We start from the raw sequence: 20,210 nt of genomic DNA on the forward strand, positions 1-20,210 counted from the left end.
AAATAAAAAAAGAACGTGGGGGGGGGTCAACCCCTTTTTCATTTAGATTGGTCGTACTAACTAAGGAAGCTTTAGGGGATTATGTACAACAACTTTGTTTATTAAGGAGGTCAATCATAATAATATTCATCATCATCAACCCGTACGCGTCCACTGCTGGACATAGGTCTCCCTCAGCTCTTTCCATTTATCTCTATTTTGTGCGGCTTGCATCCAGTTACCGATAACATGTTTCAAATCATCGGCCCATCTGGTTAGTGGGCGTCCTCTGCTCCGTAGTGCTTCTTCTCGCGGCCTCCACTCGACAATACGTTTTGTCCATCGGTTGTCTGGCAATCTGGCGACGTGTCCTGCCCAATTCCACTTAAGCGACGCGATTTTTTCGACAGCGTCTGTTGTTTTTGTTCTACGGCGTATTTCTTCGTTTGGGATTCGGTCTCTCAGGGAGACACCCAACATCTGGCGCTCCATAGCCCTCTGAGTTACGCGAATCTTGTTCACTACCTTTTTTGTTAGTGTTAATGTTTCGGCTCCATAAGTGAGTACAGGCAACACACATTGGTCAAAGATTTTCCTTTTGAGGCATATGGGCAAGTCCGATTTAAATACATAGTTAAGTTTACCAAATGCTGCCCAGGCTAATCCTATGCGACGTGGGAGTTCGCACGTCTGGTTATCTCGTCCCAACCGAATTTCATGTCCCAAGTACTTATAAGATGCAGTCTGCTCAATATTCATTCCATCAACAACAATATTACGATTTAGCACCAGATTAGTCATTATTTGCGTCTTGTTGATGTTAATCTTTAGTCCGACCTCTAAAGAAGCGTAATATAATTTGTTCAACATTATTATTGCATCATCCATACGATCGGCTATAAGGACGATGTCATCTGCGAATCTCAAATGACTGAGCTTCTCTCCATTTATATTGATACCATATTCGTTTAGATCTGCCTTCTTAAATGTTTGTTCTAAAAGGGTTGTGAACAGCTTTGGTGAGATGGTGTCTCCCTGCCGTACTCCTCGCTGTATACAGAATGTATTTGTTTGTTGTTCAGACAGTCTTACGCTAGCCGTTGCCGTTTGGTAGATATATTTGATCATGTTAATGTAGCGATGGTCTATTCGGCATTCTGTCAATGCTTTTAACATTTTCTGCTGGCTTATGGTATCGAATGCTTTCTCGTAGTCCACGAATATCAGTGCCAATGGTTTGTTGTATTCCGCAGACTTCTCTATTAGGTTTTTTATTACCAGTAAGTGGTCGTTAGTGCTATATCCAGATCTAAATCCAGCTTGTTCTCTAAGTTGATAGAAGTCTAACTTAGCCTCCAGTCTTTTTTTGATAATTTTTGTGAAAAGTTTATATATGTGTGATAGCAAACTGATAGGACGGTAGTTTTCAGATCTGTTATGTCACCCTTTTTGTGTAATAAAACAATGACTGCATTGTTCCATTGAGAAGGAGTTTTTCCTTGGTAAATGCATTGGGTGAAAAGTTTGGCCAAAGCCTGGATAATTTTATTTCTACCTTGTTTGATTGCTTCGATTACTATTCCGTCATCGCCAGGGGATTTATTATTTTTCATTTCTGAAAGTGCCTTTTTAACTTCATGTGGTGTTACTTCTGGCATTAATTCTGATCCCTGGTTTGTGATTTTGGGCAGGGGCTGATCTTGCCTTTCGTTGGTGGTCTCATACATTTCGCGATAAAACGATTCGACAACCTTGAGGATTTCGGCTTTTTCCGTGGCCATGTTGCCATCTTTGTTTCTGATTTTGTACATATTTTTGTTACAGATGTTATTCGGATTACGCCTCAAAACTTTTAAACCTTTGTTTTCTTGAATTATGTGAGTTATTTCTCTTGTGTTGTTTTCTCTTATGTCTTTTCGGATTGATCGGTGGATATCTTTATTTAATTTCTTCAGTGTTGTGTAGTTGGAGTCGTATTTTTCCGTCAACTGTTTTCTTTTACTTATTAACTCTTTGGTATTTTGGCTTAATTTTTCTTTATGGGTCACGACAGTCGGGCAGCACTCCCTTTCTGTTTCTTTGAGTGCTTTCGTTATGACATTATTTGCTTGTTCAATGTCTTCTATGTCGTTTTCAAGGTCTTGTATACGTCTGGTTAGTACATCTTCATAGAGGTTGTTGTTTCCTGGGGGAATCCATTTCGTCTTTTGTGTTTTGAAGATCATCTTGGTTCTTTCGAAATTGACATTTAATCGTATCTTTGCTCGGATTAATCTGTGGTCGCTTCCTACCGAAAATTTGTTAAGTATTTCAATGTCTTTAATTATTTCTTTTCTGTTTGTTATGATAAAATCTATCTCATTTTTGACACTGTCATCTGGGCTTATCCATGTCCATTTACGCTGAGGCTTTTTATCGAAAAAAGAGTTCATCATGGATAAATTTTCCTGGTGTAAGAAATTAAGCAGTCTTTGTCCTCGTTCATTTCTGTCGCCATACCCATACTTGCCCATTGCTACTTCTGCATCATCTTGTTTGAAGCCAATTTTCGCATTAAAGTCGCCTATAATTATTGTATTGATTGATATTGTATTGATAATAATATTATCATAGATCAAATGCATAGTTTACGATTATATAAAAGACATACAGACTTTTTTATATTGTATCGTATAAATAAGAAAAACGTGGTATTATCAAAAAATAATTATTTTTCAAATCAAAATGTCAATTTTAAAAACAAAAAAGATTTTCAGGGCTAGGAATTGAACCCGAGTCGTCTGGGTGAAATTCAGTAGCTAGGTATTCTTGGCTATTATACACGTAAGTGACGGATATAAATATTTGACATATAAGTTGTAGCGTTTTTCCATCAAGTTTCACATTTTACCTTTTCTTGCCTAAAATCTCCTGTTTTGGGCCAGCTGACACATCATTTGTTAATAAGCTTTGGAACACCTAACTAAATAAAAAGAAAACAGCCATGCTAAAATGCTTCGATTAAATTTGACCCTACCTCCCGGGCTATGAATATTTATAGCTTTCATGTGATTTCTGGATGTCTCAGTTGGTGTGAATCGATATTGTAATTTTTAATGTGTCTGGGGAGAGGTCTGGTGTATTTAGTAGCACTGATATTAATATCATGTTTAAATAAGGAAACACAATGCTCCTTATTTTCTACTATTAAAAGGTGGGTTGGTCCAGTACAGTGGGATATTTGGTTAAGAAGTCAACCTTTCTGTCCTCTCCTGCCTAACACTTCTGCTCTACTATTCAACTTTTAGACAGAAAGGACAGATCATTCATCCCTTCTAGTGGGTAATATATCATCTTCTTTAAATATCAATATATTGAAAATATCTTAAGTATAATAACTGTCTTTTTTGTGTCTTCAGTAAGTAATCAGTACATTTATAATGGTGAAAGATCATCATCATCATCGGTGACCGCTGACAGCCCATGGAGGGCCATGGTCGCCCGTTGGGGTTTCTAGGCTCTAAAGTTTTACATGGTGTGGAGGCCAGCCACACACACCACTGATTTTCATCAGATAAGACATACATTTTTTCAGTTTAACTGAGTTTTTTAGCAAGAAATGAACAATACCGTATATAACTGTAGGTACATAATTTAGATGTACTGTGCATATACAGAGTTGGGATAAAGTATGGAACCAAGCAAATATCTTTGAAACGAAAAGAACAATATTTATGAAACTTTGCATACAAGTACAGTGACGCAAAAGGCATCTGATGCCATATTTTTTGTTACTACTCCACTTCCGGTTTCACCGGAAATACCCTTAACTTATTTACTTTAAATGGGACACCCTGTATATTTTTGCAGATTTTAAAAGAACTTGTTATTTTTAATTCATACATACCAAGTTTGAAAGAAAAAACTATTAAAACAAGAAATAAATCTCTTTACAGTTAAAAAATAGGTTAATTTATTTACGTTAGACCAATGATATTAAAAATAAAAAAAAAATAATTTCAAATGTTGAAAATGTTTGCTGTTCACCTCCTGACAACGTACAAGCCTATAAATAAATTCGTGAATCACTTTTTGCAAGATTTCTCCACGTATTAGTTCACATTCATCAATTATTATTCTTTGTCTCAAATCCTGCAAGCATGTTGGTCGCCTAACGTAAACACGTAATTTTAGATAACCCAAAGAAAAAAATCTAACGTGTTGAGGTCCGGAGAACGAGCGGGCCACTCTATGAATCCTTTACGTCCAATCCATGGATTTGGAAAATTCACTTCCAAAAAATGAAAATTCACCATAACCTATTATCATTAATATTTCAATACGATCTTTTCCACTTAAATGAACCATTTTTAATACAACTTATTTCTGTCAATTAGTTCAGTAACAGTTTTACCTACTATACTAAATTTAAATAAGTCATGCAGTGCATGTAAACAACAATTTTAGTCTACAGTATAGATGGTACTCGTTTATTTCCTATTACGTTGTATTAATACAAAAAATTATCTACAGGCACTGTTTAATAAATGTTCTCTACCAAATTTGGTATTTATGAATTAAAAATAACAAGTTCTTTTAAAATCCGCAAAAATATATAGGGTGTCCCATTTAAATTAAATAAGTTAGAGGTATTTCCGGTGAAACCGGAAGTAGAATAGTAACAAAAAATATGGCAACAGATGCCTTTTGCGTCACTGTACTTGCATGCAAAGTTTCATAAATATTGTTCTTTTCGTTTCAAAGATATTTGCTTGGTTCCATACTTTATCCCAACCCAGTATGTATTTCATGTGTTTATTCTTCGGCTAACCCAGATTTTCGATAACGCGGTGAGGCTGTGGTCCCGATTAATCCGACTTATCAAGGTTCTACTGTACTAAGGAAAATATTTGGAGGAAAAATAGAGAACGGGATGATCAGAAGGACAAATGAAGATCTAAGAGAGTTATATGGGGTACCCAGGAGTAATAAGAGCCCAATGACTATGATGGATAGGACACATACAGAGGATGGCAGAGGGTAGATTACCGAAAATTCTACTATCAAGTACAATTAGGGGTCTTAGGGACACACAAACGTTACTACATTTTGTTTTATTTTCATTATTTTTGTGTACTTAGACATATCGGGGGATAAACTTTATACATAGATATGCATGTGCAAATCACAACTTAAAGCAGGTGGACATACGTTCATGTGAATCTAAAATAGGTTAAAGTTTGATATGTCTGTACACAAAAATACCGAAAATATAAAAAATTTAGTTACGTTTGTGATCAAAGTCACAAATTGATGGAAGAAGGCAATGAACAAGAATGGTCCATCGAAAAAATAAAAGAAAATGTTATATGTAATAGCGTGAAAAAGTTGCTAGTGTTAGTTTTTTAGCATACTAGTAAAACGAGTAGTTCGTTTTCTAAACGAATCTTCTGCCCCTCTCCCCCCCCCCCCCGACCTTGAATTTTATTAAATATCTGATTTTTACGGAAATTTAAATTTATTTTATTTGGAATAAAATATGTGCTAACTCGATCTATAGGCTATTGATTATGTACTATAGAAAGGAACTACAACGTTAACGGGGTTTTATTATTTCATATGGTCAATGAATCTCTATATATGAAAAAACCGCGGAGTGCTACTATTTAAAGGGGTGCGTTTTTGAGGAATGGGTGAATTAGTCCCTGGGCACAGGTTACATAAGGGTGAGTTCTATGCACTTTTGGTACAAACACGTCTACATAAAAATTATTCCGGGTTAAATTTGCTATCTAAATATAACTTTTTAAAATCAAAGATACTTTTTTTTACAAAAATATATTCAAAAGAAAAAGCACAAAGAAACCCAAAAGAAAGAAATTTTGTTTTTTGTCTCATAACTTTTGTCCACGGGGATATAGGTATAGGCATTGCTTCACAGAAAAAAAATTATACATTTTCTCTTTAAAATGATGTTTACTAGAGGTCATTAGGATTTACAGTTTTTGAAATATGATTTTTCAAAGTTCGCCACTCACAGCAATTTTGGGCAATTTTCCTTGTTATTTCGCAAATATTGTTCTGTAACTTTTTTCTACGTAACTTTACGTATATGCAATGGTACATGTAAGAGGAATAGAAATCAATTACCTTTAAAATGGTCTACAGTATAATGTTGTACGACTTCTTTTAAAGAGGTTATCTTTTTCAAGACTTTATACTTTTAACGAGTTTTATATTTTTTACGATTATTTTTTAAATTTCCCACTATAACTTTTTTTTCTATATGGTATAGGGTAGGTGGGGGCAAAGGTACGCATTTTCTAAATTTTCATCTCTAGTGAATCTCCTAATGCTTGAATTGGCACAGAGTATAAATGAAAGTGAAATTGATACATTTTGTAAACATATTAGGCAAATGGAAATTCTTTAATATCATTTTTGTAGTGTTGATAACATTTTGAAAAAAAAATGTAAATGCGTACCTTTGCCCCACCCAATGGGGCAAAAGTACGCACGTGCGTACTTTTGCGGATTTGAGACATTTTGCAATTGAGACAAAATTAGCTGATAGAATATCAAGCTCAACTTCATATTCACTTTGAAGATTGACTTGAAACATGCATTTGCAAAGTCTACGTCACTGGGGGCAAAGGTACGCACTGTGAACGTTTGCCCCATTTCAACGTTCGCAGTGCGTACCTTTGCCCCATTTGTGTGAGTACTTTTGCCCCATCCGGCAACCAATAATATATCTAACCCTAATATGAAACTATGCACATATGAACTTCAAACTGTTATGTAGAAGAAGACTTCTAACAATAAACTTTCAACATGCCTAACCAATAATAATCTGAGTTTGAAAGATTAAGAATTAGAATCAATCAATTTTTAAGAAAAATTAGATCAAAAGGTACAAAAATAATTTTTACCTCATTTTTGTTGTTGTGTTCGCCTTGATTGCGCCAAAGTTTCTCATCCAATGCTACTGAGTAGTACAAACATATGCCACAAGATGTTGTCGCCAACATATAAGAAGTTACTGAAAAATGTAAGTGCGTACTTTTGCCCCGTGTGTACTTTTACCCCCACCTACCCTATATTATATTATATGATAAAAAAGAAAGCTTATTCTGTTAACTTTAAAATGGTGTATTATAAAAAATTCTAGGGTTTTTTGAATAGGATATGCTTTTTCAAATTGTAATAAGTACTTGCAATGATTTTTGATTTTAGGATTATTTTTTAAATTTCTCATTATAACTTTTTTATGTGATTGTGTGTTATGATTGAATCTTATTTTTTATAGGTAATACTTTGGATCCACTTGACTCGGCGGGGCAAACTACAAAATATGGATTAATTCCAATATTTACTGTCAAAGCTCCTGCACCACAAGCTTTGCTTGAAAAAATAGCATGTAAATGTACCAAAGGATGTACAAAAAACTGCGGTTGTAGGAAGTTAGGAATAAGTTGTTCAATATTCTGCAAAGGGTGCATGTGCATGGGTACTAATTGTGGGAACTCTAAGATAACTGAGGTGTCAGAGGAAGATATTGAAGCTAATGCTAACGAAGAGATGGACTTTGATTTTGAAAATTTCTTAAATGTCAACGTTTAAATAATTTTAACTAAAGTGATGTTTTTTAAAACTAATGTTTATGAAATTTTGGGAAAAGAAATAATTTTAAATAATACCGGGAAGAAAATATCAAAGAATGACTCGGTTTCCATTATGTATTTAAATATAGATGATACACCATTTTAAAGAACAGAAAGTAAGCCCTCTTTGTTGCGCAATATATAGATAGATAGTATATTCATGTACAAAAAAAATTTATAATGAGGAATTTCAAAAACAATCGTAAAAAAATGTAAAAAATAATATTTTTTTATATTAGGTATTATATAATATATAATATATTATATAATAATTTTATTTTATTTTTATATTATATTATAAAAAAATCGTTAAAAGTATAAAATCTTGAAAAACCATAATCTCTTTAAAAAAAAGTCGTACAACGTTATACAGTAGACCATTTTAAAGGTAATTGATTTCTATTCCTATTACGTGTACCATTGCATATACCTAAAGTTATGTAGAAAAAAGTTACAGAACAATATTTGCGAAATAACAAGGAAAATTGCCCAAAATTGCTGTGAGTGGCGAATTTAAAACAAATCATATTTCGAAAACTGTAAATCCAAATGATCTCTACAAAACATCATTTTAAAGAAAAAATATGTAAATTCTTTTTCTGTGAAGCAATGTCTATACCTATATCCCCGTGGACAAAAGTTATGGGACAAAAAACAAAATTTCTTTCTTTTGGGTTTCTTTGTGCTTTTTCTTTTGAATATATTTTTGTAAAAAAAAGTATCTTTGACTTTAAAAAGTTATGTTTAGATAGAAAATTTAACGAGGAACAATTTTTATGTAGACGTATTTGTACCAAAAGTGCATAGAACTCACCCTAATGTAATCTGTGCCCAGGAACTAATTCACCCATTTCTCAAAAACGCACCCCTTTAAATGGTAGCACTCCGCGGTTTTTTCATATATAGATGTCCATTGACCATATCAAATAATAAAACCCCATTAACGTTGTAGTTCCTTTTGACTATGTCTTTGTAGCAAATCTCAAAAAGTGCCTCTGGATGACCGCGAATTTCTATTAAATCAAAGAGGTCCCAGAAAAATGGTGATAAGCTCGATTGATAGGGAAAACAAAAACAAATATAATCAGAGAGAACAACGGTAAAAGAAGAAAGTTACCGACGCAAAGACAAAACTTTAGCTCAAGTAAAAAACAATACCAAATTTTATAGTCAATCGATAGTGGAAGAACACATAACACTTGTGCACGAGCCAGGGTGCAAATATTTCGGATATGGGTATCCGCTGTCTGGTATATCAGAAAGTATCAAATCCAGCTGTTGCATGTGACGAAACAGTCATAAATACTGGCATTAATGGTGATGTAATGGAGCATTAAGCTGTTAGAAGAACATCTTAAAAAACCGCTTTAGTGGTTTGTATGCCTGCGACATTCAAATGATCTACCCCTTGACATCAAAAGAAGTTTGCCAGTGACCAAATCAAAAAACGTTTGGGTCTTCAAGCTTTCTCCTATAAAAATTTTGATTCAAACGACTACTTTGAGTAAATAACTAACAAGAATATCACCTTACAGAACCACCTATATTTCCTAGATTTTCGAGTGACAATCTGCGAGATTTTATTAAGAATCCTAACTTAGTCTCGTTTAACATTGAGATTGAGAAATATCACTGCCACAAACAATGTGTAGAACGATGTGTCAAGCTTGTGACACAAGCTTCTCTAGCAGGTTGTGGAGCTTATTCGAGGGATGGATTTATAAAAACTCGCATTGATTCCAGAAAAACTATGCCTCACTTTAATACTAAATCGGAAGACATCTTCGAATAGAATGCCTTTACCATATTTCTTTTGTAATATTTTTTATATACCTAATTTTGTACTTTGCTTTATATTTATTTTAGTATTAAAAAACTTGGGTAACCTCAGGGAGACGGATAAGCTAGGCTATTTTGTTATAAAAAGAATATTTTAGTATACTTTTCTTAGTAAAAATTTTAATTGCCTTGTGAAACCAGAAAATATTTTCCAATTTAAACCGAATTTATTTATTCAAGTTCTATGAGGTGTTACATTTCCCTTACAAAAGAAATTTGCATATTAATGTATTTTTTCTAATTTTTAGTTGCCGTGGGGGGCAGAAAATATTTTTTTATTTCAATCCAATTTTACTAAAATACTAAATAGTGTGTTAGGCAACTTTTGTGAACTACTTATTACATTTTCGTTTCGAAATAAAAATTTTTTTCGTCTGTTAACATTTTTTCAAAATTTTTAATTGTCTTGGGGGGCAGAAGATATTTTCTAATTTCAAAAAAATTTTACCAAAATACTTAGCAGTTGATTGGGCAACTTTTGTATGGTATTACTTTTCCATCGCAAAAAAAAAATTTTTTCGCCTTTTTCGATGCACCCTAATGGTAAATCAAGCCACAGGCCTACTAGTCTCGACATGCTAATTATTATTACTATACTATGCTTTATCCAAACTCGTTTTTTTAAATAACATTATTTTAACATTTTGATTAACAAATGCTTATAAACTTTCTGGGAAGGTTGGGTTTGGGTTTGGTGAGGACGACCAAATTACTTATGTATCTGGGCAACAAATAACTTAGGAACGGCCCTAGAGTTACTGAACACTTGTTAATCATATACCAACATATCCCATACAAATGGTTTGATATCATTCATCAATTATAATAAGGTAAAAAGAATGGCATCCAAGAAAATCACTTATGCAGTAAAATTTTCAAATGCCATATATACAAGAACCTCAATAAACGCATCTCTTGTTAAGTTATAGACAAGACACAACAGGGAATAGAGAAACTAATATCAAGTTTATAGCAAGTGGGAAACAAAAGCATTGGAGAACAATGGATGTATCTAATTATGCAGGTGGTAGTCAAAGCTGAGCAATGACAAAACAATAAAATGAGTACAGATAAAAAACAGGTTACCATAAATAGCAATTAAGAGAAAAATTCCAGCAAAATCTAGAAAATTATGGAAAATAGATGGAAATGTCTCCTAAGCTGTTTATATTTAAATTATAGCATTAGTTGACTCAAGTTTTTTGTTTCTGAAAATGTACTAAGAAGCAAAAACTTGCAGTATGAATACAAAACAGCAGATTCAAATGTACATTATTATAATAAGTTTATCTGAAAACACTTATATAAAACAATATGTTTACATTTTTATGGTGTGATAAATTGAAATAAAGTTCAGAGATAACTCACCATGTTGTAACTTTGAAATCCTAGCAGCTACAGCATATCTTCCAGCTGTGACAAGGCTGCGTCTAACACTGCCCATTTCTAAGCTTTTCAAAGTTTTTCTTTCGGTTCACTTCCTTTTTGTTAATAGTAACACGAAATCATCAAAATATTTTGGATGAGCATTTATAAAAATACCACTAAGTCAACTTGAATGACAGCACGTAATTTGTAGATAAAAGACGAATTTTACGGAAATTTCAAAGTATTCTTAATCACTAACGAGTGTAGAGTTTTAATTAAAAACGTAAATGAAATGATTTAAAATTTAAACTGGAAAAAAGTCACTGAAATTCTGATGACTGTCAAACAAGTCAATCAGCCATAACAACCCAAAATCAAAACCACTTTCCTCCGACAGCACCACGCACGGGCCACGGACTATCTGCTGCTGTGCTGCTGACGTCTAACCTTGGCAACCTTGTTGGATATTTTATTAATTTGTTTTTATTTGCGCAAATGCCAAAAATATGCAAGTCTGGTTAAGACAATAAAAAAGTGGAATTTACAAACAAATAATATTTTTGAGCTTTTTTTTTTAAAGCTTTAACACGTTTTTTAGCAACTCATTTGTTCATCCACTATTTCAAAAATTGGAAAATGTTAAAATCGATCGGCATAGTTGTCCATCTTGCAATTTGTTTTTATATTAAATAAATATACTTTAAATAAATAAAATATAAAAAAATGTACTTGACAAATAAAGTAAAAAAACAGTTTATTTTTACAGTTGGTACAGTATAAATCCCGGTATACGTCATTATCTACGTCAGAGATCCAAGTTGAAGCTGAGGCTGTTGCCAAATTCCAAAAAAATCTTGAATTCGTTTGAAATCAAATATCTCATACAATATATTATGTAATTATTGCAGAAGTGAATTATACAACAAAACAAATTAGTATTCAAGGTAAATAAATAAAAATTTAGAAATATAAAACAAGAATTCAGTATAATAATCTTACGTAAAAGTAAATAACAATTAATAAGATAATAATAAGATAAGTGTCAATACCGCAACTGCCTGTTACCAATTTAGACCAGTTTATGCCAAAATGTCACCTTCGTCACAGCAAAGGGAACCAGTGGCGGCTGGTAAAGGCCGCGTTCCACCATCAAATAATTTGATCAAACTGGTTTGAGCAAACTGAAAGTGACAGTTAGTGACGTCACATTCTGAATGTTCATTGTGGATAATAATGAAAATTTTTAATTTTCAATAAAGTACAAACAAGTTAGACAACTCAATACAAAAAATTTGATCAAACTAGACTATAGTGAGAGCACAGATTTTTAGAATTTCAAAAAAACTGCAATTGTGACGTCACTTTGACGTACTTCCGGAGTTTGCTCAAACTGTTTGATCAAATTATTTCATGGTGAGACGCGGCCATAGGAGGAGGCAAGGGAGGCTTAAGGCCGCGTCTCACCATCAAATAATTTGATCAAACAGTTTGAGTAAACTCCGGAAGTACGTGAAAGTGACGTCACAATTGCAGTTTTTTTGAAATTCTAAAAATCTGTGCTCTCACTATCAGTCTAGTTTGATCAAATTTTTTGTATTGAGTTGTCTAACTTGTTTGTACTTTATTTAAAATTAAAATTTTTCAATATTATCCACAATGAACACTTAGGATGTGACGTCACTAACTGTCACTTTCAGTTTGCTCAAACCAGTTTGATCAACCAGTTTGAGCAAACTCCGGAAGTACGTCAAAGTGATGTCACAATTGCAGTTTTTTTGAAATTCTAAAAATCTGTGCTCTCACTATCAGTCTAGTTTGATCAAATTTTTTGTATTGAGTTGTCTAACTTGTTTGTACTTTATTAAAAATTAAAATTTTTCATTATTATCCACAATGAACAGTCAGGATGTGACGTCACTAACTGTCACTTTCAGTTTGCTCAAACCAGTTTGATCAAATTATTTGATGGTGGGACGCGGCCTTTAGCCTCCCCATAAATTTTTTACACATGCTACGCACTGTTTTGTTTACTTTGCTATTTTGCTTCGCGTTAGAGATATCGGAAAAAGTTATTTGAACAAGTTGTTCCAAATAATCTTCTAACCCCTCATACCAAATTTTATTACAAAATTCGCACTTTTAGTTTTTTCATTATTTGTAGTCAGGATCCTAAAACTGGACCGGAGGCTGCTGGCCGGAAAGTCTCAACTTGCTAATGCTCCGCGCAGCCCAGCCGCGGTTAAGGAGACCCGGTCGCCTTAGCGCTGCATTATCGCTTAACGCACACGCTGCCCGGAGATTTAGCAAGAGGGCAGCTAATTGGCCAGCAGCCTCCGCTCCAATTTTTGGGTTCCTGACTACAAATAATGAAAAAACTAAAAGGGCGAATTTTGTGATGATATTTGGTATGTGGGGTAGAATAATATTTGGAACAACTTGTTCAAATAACTTTTTTCGATATCTGTAATGTAAAGCAAAATATCGGTAATTTACCGTGTTTTTGGATTCGCAGTAGGTCGCTTTTGGAATTAAAACACTTCAGTTGAGTATCTTACAAAATGTGAACCTTCAACCTGTATGGACTGCAAAACTTCAAATCTGTATTTATTTTGATATGCATATATCGACTTACAGAAATATAATTGTTAACAAATAAACGACACAAACTTTGGTAACACACATTTAAAATTAGACTAACTATTTTTAAAATGATATGATATTATGAAATTAACAATTATGATGATATTGTAAAATGTAAATAAAAAATGGTCAAAAAAATGGGGCCTTAAATTAGATTTTTTGGCGGATTTATTTTAGTGCAAATTTGTCTAGATATGTTTTACAGTAGGTATCGTATAGCCTCCCCTATTGTAAAAAATCACGAGCCGCCACTGTAGGGAACAAATTTGTGTCTATTCTGTGCCTTCGTTCAAACCAATTCAAACGCAGTTAGAGTGTGATTCGGACAATTTTGATTCCTAAAACCACTTTAAAATCTACTACAAATTATTTAACCAAGTTATTGTATCACACATCGCAAGGAAAATATAATGTCACTCACATGAACTAAAATTTACAGCAATACATTGGTCTCGAAATTATAATCATTTCATATCATTGCGCAAACTCTGAATTTTGATTAAAAACGGCGTAAATTGTAATTAAAGTTGATCGAAATCACATTTTTGAACGCCATAAAACTGACAATCGTAAATACTATTAGTGCAGTGGGTATTGACAAGAGCTTACCCAGCGTGAGCTAAGCGGATCAAGAGGAACTATATATTTTTGTACGCCTGGCCAAATTATACCTACCTACTTTATTATCTATAAGCATCTGCTTTAAATATTTATGAAGATACGATTCCGAAAAACTTTTCTCTCTCTTTGACTCATTTAAATTCTCATTTGATTTTAGATTTATTTATATCAACTTACGCCGGTACTATTCAAAATTCAGCATTGTTGCCACCATAGTATGAAATAATTGTAATTTCAAGACTAATCGTATCTGACCTCTGGTGGAATAAATTTAAACCACTATAAGTGGTATAAACAAATAAACAAACCAGAAAATTGTTGATTTGAATGGAATTTGGTCACTATTAAGAAATTATTAGTAAATTTCAGATTCTACGTTCGACGCTTGGCAAGGAGAGTCACTGTTTTCACACTCTTCTTCAAAAAAAGCCAGTAGAAAAGCATTTATGCTTGAAAACTCGTTAAAAGTTAGTATACGAGTATAAAATCAAGATTATCCTAAAAATCAACAACCAACCAAGTAAAAAAGCAGCAATAATAATAAAAAATAAAAATACCACAGGGAGTGGCTGTTATAGCGTGCTGTAACGGTCACTGTTCAAAGTAAGTGAGGCATCGAAAACACAAACTAGGTGAGTTGGGTGTAAGTCGAAACGTCTTCTTGGGTAGTGGTTTAGGGGCAGCTCGCTGCTTCTGGACATCCCTTGGGGGCGTTTTAGATAGGTCGCGTGGTTCGAGGCGCTTGGCGAGCGCTACCCCTCTTCCTCCGAAGGACAATACATTCTTCGAGCCTAACGAGGTTCTCTCGTTGCCGGTTTTTTTGGTGAGTCTGCCACTGGCTAGGAGGAAAAGGGTAATAAAATATCCGCTCTTTCAATAAATCAGTCCCACAAAAATCATACCACGAGACAATCCAGGCCCCTGAGATGGAGAACACATCGTCTCAGGGGACTTACCCTCTCAATCTCAATACCATTGCTAATCTCTGTGACTTAGAGTCACTAAGCCAAACAAGCGAAGATGCTCGCTATATTTCTGACCTCCAGGCAAAGCTGGTAGAAGCGGCCGAGAGGTACCCAGGAGTTGTCCCTCGACTTCTAAAAAATATAAGCGCAGCTCTTCCAACGCCATCCGGAGCCTCCGACGACTCAATGACTCAGTCGGAGTATAACTTGGCATTCCCGGGGTTGTCACCTGTCAGAGAGTCCGTAGGCTCGGAGGGTGATGCTTCGGATGTCGAGTCTAATACTCTCGACCAAAGTCTTCCCAAAAGACCAACCACTCGCTCTATGTCGGTTGAGTCCGTTCTCTCCTCTGGCTTGCCCTTTCAGGTGCAGAGTAAGAGGAAGAGGAAGAACCGTAAGAGAGCTAATAGAGCAAAAAAAAAAAAATAGACACGCAGGCAGTTGCCAATGTAGAGTTTGCCACTGCCTCCATTCCTGCATCTGACTCAGCATCCACTGTCGCTCGGGTTCCTTCGACCCCAGCTACTCATCTCGCTCAGGTTCCTTCGACCTCAGCGTCCACACTCCCTACCAGTTCTCCTGATAAGCAGCCTTCTAGCTACCACTACAAAATTTTAAATATTCCGCAGGTCTATGATACCCAGAGGAAGTTCAGCCAACTGGTTAACACCAGGGAGCTTCTTGCTGGTGTCTTGATTAATGCCAAATTGGTCCTCAAGGACCACCTCGCTTTCATCGAGACCAATCGACAGATTGATCTCAGATCTACCACCAAAAGGCTCCAGGAGAGAACTGGGGAGCCCACAATAGTCATCGAGCCCAAAGGCTCTCGTCCTCCCCGTTCTGCCCAACCACAAAATATTCATAAACTGTCAGAGTTCCAAGTAGTCATGACTGACATAGATCCAGAATTAACCAAAGAGGAAATCAGCCAAAGCCTCAAAGAAGTGGATTTTCCCTTCAACAAAATCCACCGCATAATATCCAGAAGGACAAATCAACCTACGAGGCTAGTCCGGCTGTACCTCGACTCCGAGGCGCATTTCAAAACGGCCCTTGCTAAAGGCATCTGCATAGATAGCCTGATAAGGACCTGCGAGGCGCCTAGGACCTTTGCCATCGCCCGACCGACCTCCAAATATTGTAGCCGATGCTGCAAAAGCGGTCATGACATCTCCGAATGTGAGCAACGCCGTGTGGTCTGCCCTAACTGCGGGGGCGGAGACCACAAGGCAGCCGAGTGTCCAAGCCTAAATAACCCAACCTGCCCTAATTGCAAGGGTAAACACCCAGCGTGGCACCCTAGCTGTCCTAAGAGGCAGGAGGAGCCACGCACCGTAAAAGAATATAAACCTCTTGCTGTCGAGAGGAGGTCACCATCTGCGACATTGAGCGAAGAGCTCAAAATCATCCTTCAATTTACCACCATGTTACTTCTAAACGTGCTCCCTGATCGTAGGGATATCATTGGTAAATACTCCTCTGAGCTCTCCTCTGCCCTCTTCGGCAACTCAATGGTGCCACACAATAGGAACAACAGGTTAGAAATAACCTTTGTTCCTAACAACTAAATTTCCAGTCACATTCAACTGTGTAATAGGTACAATCAACTGTCAGGGTATTGGTAGGAAAAGAGCCCTAATTAAACACCTACTTCTAGATAACAACATCCAAATTCTCTCCCTAACCGATACCCGATGCAAATCTACACCAAATTTTTCAGGATACACATCCTACCATATTTCTAAAAGCCAGGTCAGTCACGGAAATGGCTTACTCATCCACAATAGCATACCTACCTCCCCTCATATCCTTCCCCCACATATCCAATTTCCTGACATCGATTTCCTGGCAGTTGATATACATGTACAAAATAATAACATCATTACGATAATCTCGTACTACAAACATCCAGATCAGCCCCTTTCCAACCTGCTGGTGGAGTACTTTTCATCTCTAAATGCAGCAGTGTTAATGGGCGATTTCAATAGCAGACATACCCAATTCGGTGACACTTCCACTAATGCTTCAGGCAGAGAACTATCCAACATGCTTCTCGATCTGCCCATTTTCCGAGTCACAAATGAAGATGTCACGTTCTTCAGTCACGTGGGGATGTCCATCATTGACCATATCTTGTGTACCAATACACTATTTGATCTGGTTGATGATGAATGTACCACAGCTGACTCAATAACCTCTGACCACCTTCCATTGCTAGTCAAAACTAGCTTCACAGAACCTCCTCAACCAAGAGCTGCAATATATAAACGAGATTATCGTAAAGCTAACTGGGATCTTTTCCAAGATTACGTCAGTCACAATATTCCTCAGTTAGGTGAAATGTCGACTATTAACGATGTTGACACAGGGATCTCACAAATTGAAAGTCTTCTACAAGAAGCTTCCTCCCTAGCCATTCCAATCACAAGATACAATCCATATACTCCAACTCTACCTCCGAGAATAATCGCAAAAATCAAAATAAAGCGACGATTAATCAGAGAGTATAAAAGATTCAGAGACCCCCTTATCAAAACAGAATACAACCGACTCTCGGCTTCCATAAGACTGGAGGTTAACAGGCTGAAACAACTACAGTGGATGCGTGTCACCTCTAGTCTGGATTACCGAGACGGTGGTAAATTCTGGAACAACTTCAAAATCCTAACAAGGCAAAAATCTAAACCACATTCACATCTCATTGTTAACGACATCATACTAAATAATCCACAAGATAAGCCTGAGGCTTTTAAAAGCTCACTTCAGTCAGTCTTTATCACTCCCAACAACCCCAACTTCGACGAGCGACACAGACGTACTGTCGAACTGAGAGTGGAAGATATACTCGAAACCCCCATCCAGCACATGGCAGCTTACCCTCATCCGATGGTAGCTCCTGTGCAGGATGAAACCGTCAGGCAGATGTGTAATTTTGGCAAAAACACATCTCCTGGCCCTGATGGTATCCACAGAAGATGCCTCAAAAAACTTCCTGAGAGTATTATCCCGCTGCTTACACAAACAATCAATGCCTGCCTCAAGCTGTGCTACTTTTCAGCCTCATGAAAGGTAGCCAGTACTGTTATGATTCCTAAACCGGGAAAACCCCCCACCAGCACTGAATCCTATAGACCAATTTCTCTACTCAACACTCTAGGTAAAGTCTATGAGAGGATCCTTAAGGAGAGACTCGTAGAATTCCTAGATGCCAACCATCTTCTTCCCACTTTCCAATTTGAATTCAGAGCTGAACATTCCACGCGAAATGCATTGATTGAAGCAGCCACCTTCATCTCCCAAGCAATTAACGAGCGTCAAAGACACGCAATAGGCATATTCCTAGATGTCCAAAAGGCCTTCGATCAAGTCTGGCATGCCGGACTGATTGAAAAATTACGCCGTTTTGGACTGCCAATAACTTTTATCAAAATCATACACTCCTATCTCTCAGATCGAACAGTTCGCGTCAAAGTCGCAGAAGTATTATCCACCTCTTTCACTCCACAAGCGGGAGTGCCACAAGGCTCAGTACTAGCACCAATATTATACACAGTCTACAATAGTGACGTTCCCAAACCAGCTAGACAATCCGAGTCAGTCCTACTATTTGCAGATGATACTGCCCTTCTCACCGCAGGCTCTTCAAGGGGCACCCGTGTAGAGCCCTCTGTATTCGAAAAAGCACAAACATTGCTGGACAAAATGGTCAGATGGTGTAACAGGTGGAGAGTAACGCTCAACGCCACGAAAACCCAGATGATCGCCTTCAGACATCCTAGTAGCCGATCCTCCTTCGAGGAGGCTAGGATCGTTCTCCAGGGAGAGAGACTCGAATATTGTCCTTCGGTGGTCTATTTGGGAGTTCACTTCGACTGGACTCTCAACTGGAACACTGACGTTACAAACACCTTAAACAAGGTAAGGAAGAGAGCTCGTCTCCTGGGAGCACTTTCTGGACGGTTTGGAGGTACGTCCAGCAAAACACTTGTACACACGTACAAAACATTCATAAGACCGATAATCGATTACAGATCGTGCCTCTATACGCTGCTAAAACCACGAGCCAACAACAGAATAGCTGCCACAGAACGCAGGGTTCTGAGGAAGTGCCTGAGGAAGGGAAGGATGTATCCATCTGTACTAGTACATCCACTCGCTAAAGTCCCCAAAATTGTCGACAGAATCAGTTCTCTCGGCAGCAAGTATACAATGCGCGTCATCAACGGCTCTAACATTAGAGCCAAAAACATCCTAAAAACACCTTGCAATAGGCGCGGTTTTTAACTCACCGGGATTCCCAAAAATAAAGTTCCGTTCCCTCCGGCTAAACTTCTACAATTAGCTAGAAACGAACTTCCCGATGAGTTCCACGAAATACTAGAAAATACTCCCCTACTATATCGCAGCGTAACCAAACTGCATCCCAAACGCTGAATCCAAGAGCCGTTCCACTAGTGACAGCTACCTTCGCTGCTTGGCAGGTACCTAATGCAGAGATTAGCAATACATAGCATAGCATTACTTCTTCTCGCTCGCTCCAGCTAACCCAGCACTAGCAAAAACCACCGTCTAACCCCACACTTCTCTACAACACGTTACTCTTTTCGAAAACAACCATGTTCCACACACTCCCGCAAAAAAAAGGGGGAGTTCCAGTACCCTGAAGAGGCTTAAGCCTAAACGGGGATATAAATAACATGTCTTGATTGAGTAAATTTCAGCATTATGAGTATATTAAAATATTTTAAATCAAATCGGTATTGTTCTGTTCCTCAAATGAATGTTTGTTTATACCATTTATATCGGCCATTTTCCTGCATTCGACCTGCCCTCTATATTCCGTTTCAATCGCGAATTGATGTAAATTTTAATTCATTTTAGTGACATTTTATTTTCCATAAGATTCCAATAGAACAGAACGAACAAAATAGAACAGAATAGAATAGAATAGAATAGAATAGAATAGAATAGAATAGAATAGAATAGAATAGAATAGAATAGAATAGAATAGAATAGAATAGAATAGAATAGAATAGAATAGAATAGAATAGAATAGAATAGAATAGAATAGAATAGAATAGAATAGAATAGAATAGAATAGAATAGAATAGAATAGAATAGAATAGAATAGAATAGAATAGAATAAAATAAT

The 20,210-nt window shown here is 36.3% G+C and overlaps 1 protein-coding gene across 3 annotated transcripts in view; it reads right to left on the minus strand.

Annotated features, from left to right (window-relative positions):
- The window catches only part of LOC114327605 (ATP-dependent Clp protease ATP-binding subunit clpX-like, mitochondrial), a 131,969-nt gene extending 120,685 nt beyond the window's left edge, over positions 1 to 11,284 (minus strand). For all 3 annotated transcript variants that reach the window (XM_028276277.2, XM_050642023.1, XM_028276276.2), the window contains exon 1: positions 10,830 to 11,284. In XM_028276277.2, the coding sequence (XP_028132078.1) occupies positions 10,830 to 10,905 (76 nt within the window). In that variant the 5' untranslated portion in view covers positions 10,906 to 11,284. The remainder of the gene's footprint in view (positions 1 to 10,829) is intronic.
- Positions 11,285 to 20,210: the final 8,926 nt, after the last annotated feature.

The sequence above is a fragment of the Diabrotica virgifera genome, chromosome 1, assembly GCF_917563875.1.
Source record: "Diabrotica virgifera virgifera chromosome 1, PGI_DIABVI_V3a".
NCBI classification, from domain to species: Eukaryota; Metazoa; Arthropoda; class Insecta; order Coleoptera; family Chrysomelidae; genus Diabrotica; species Diabrotica virgifera.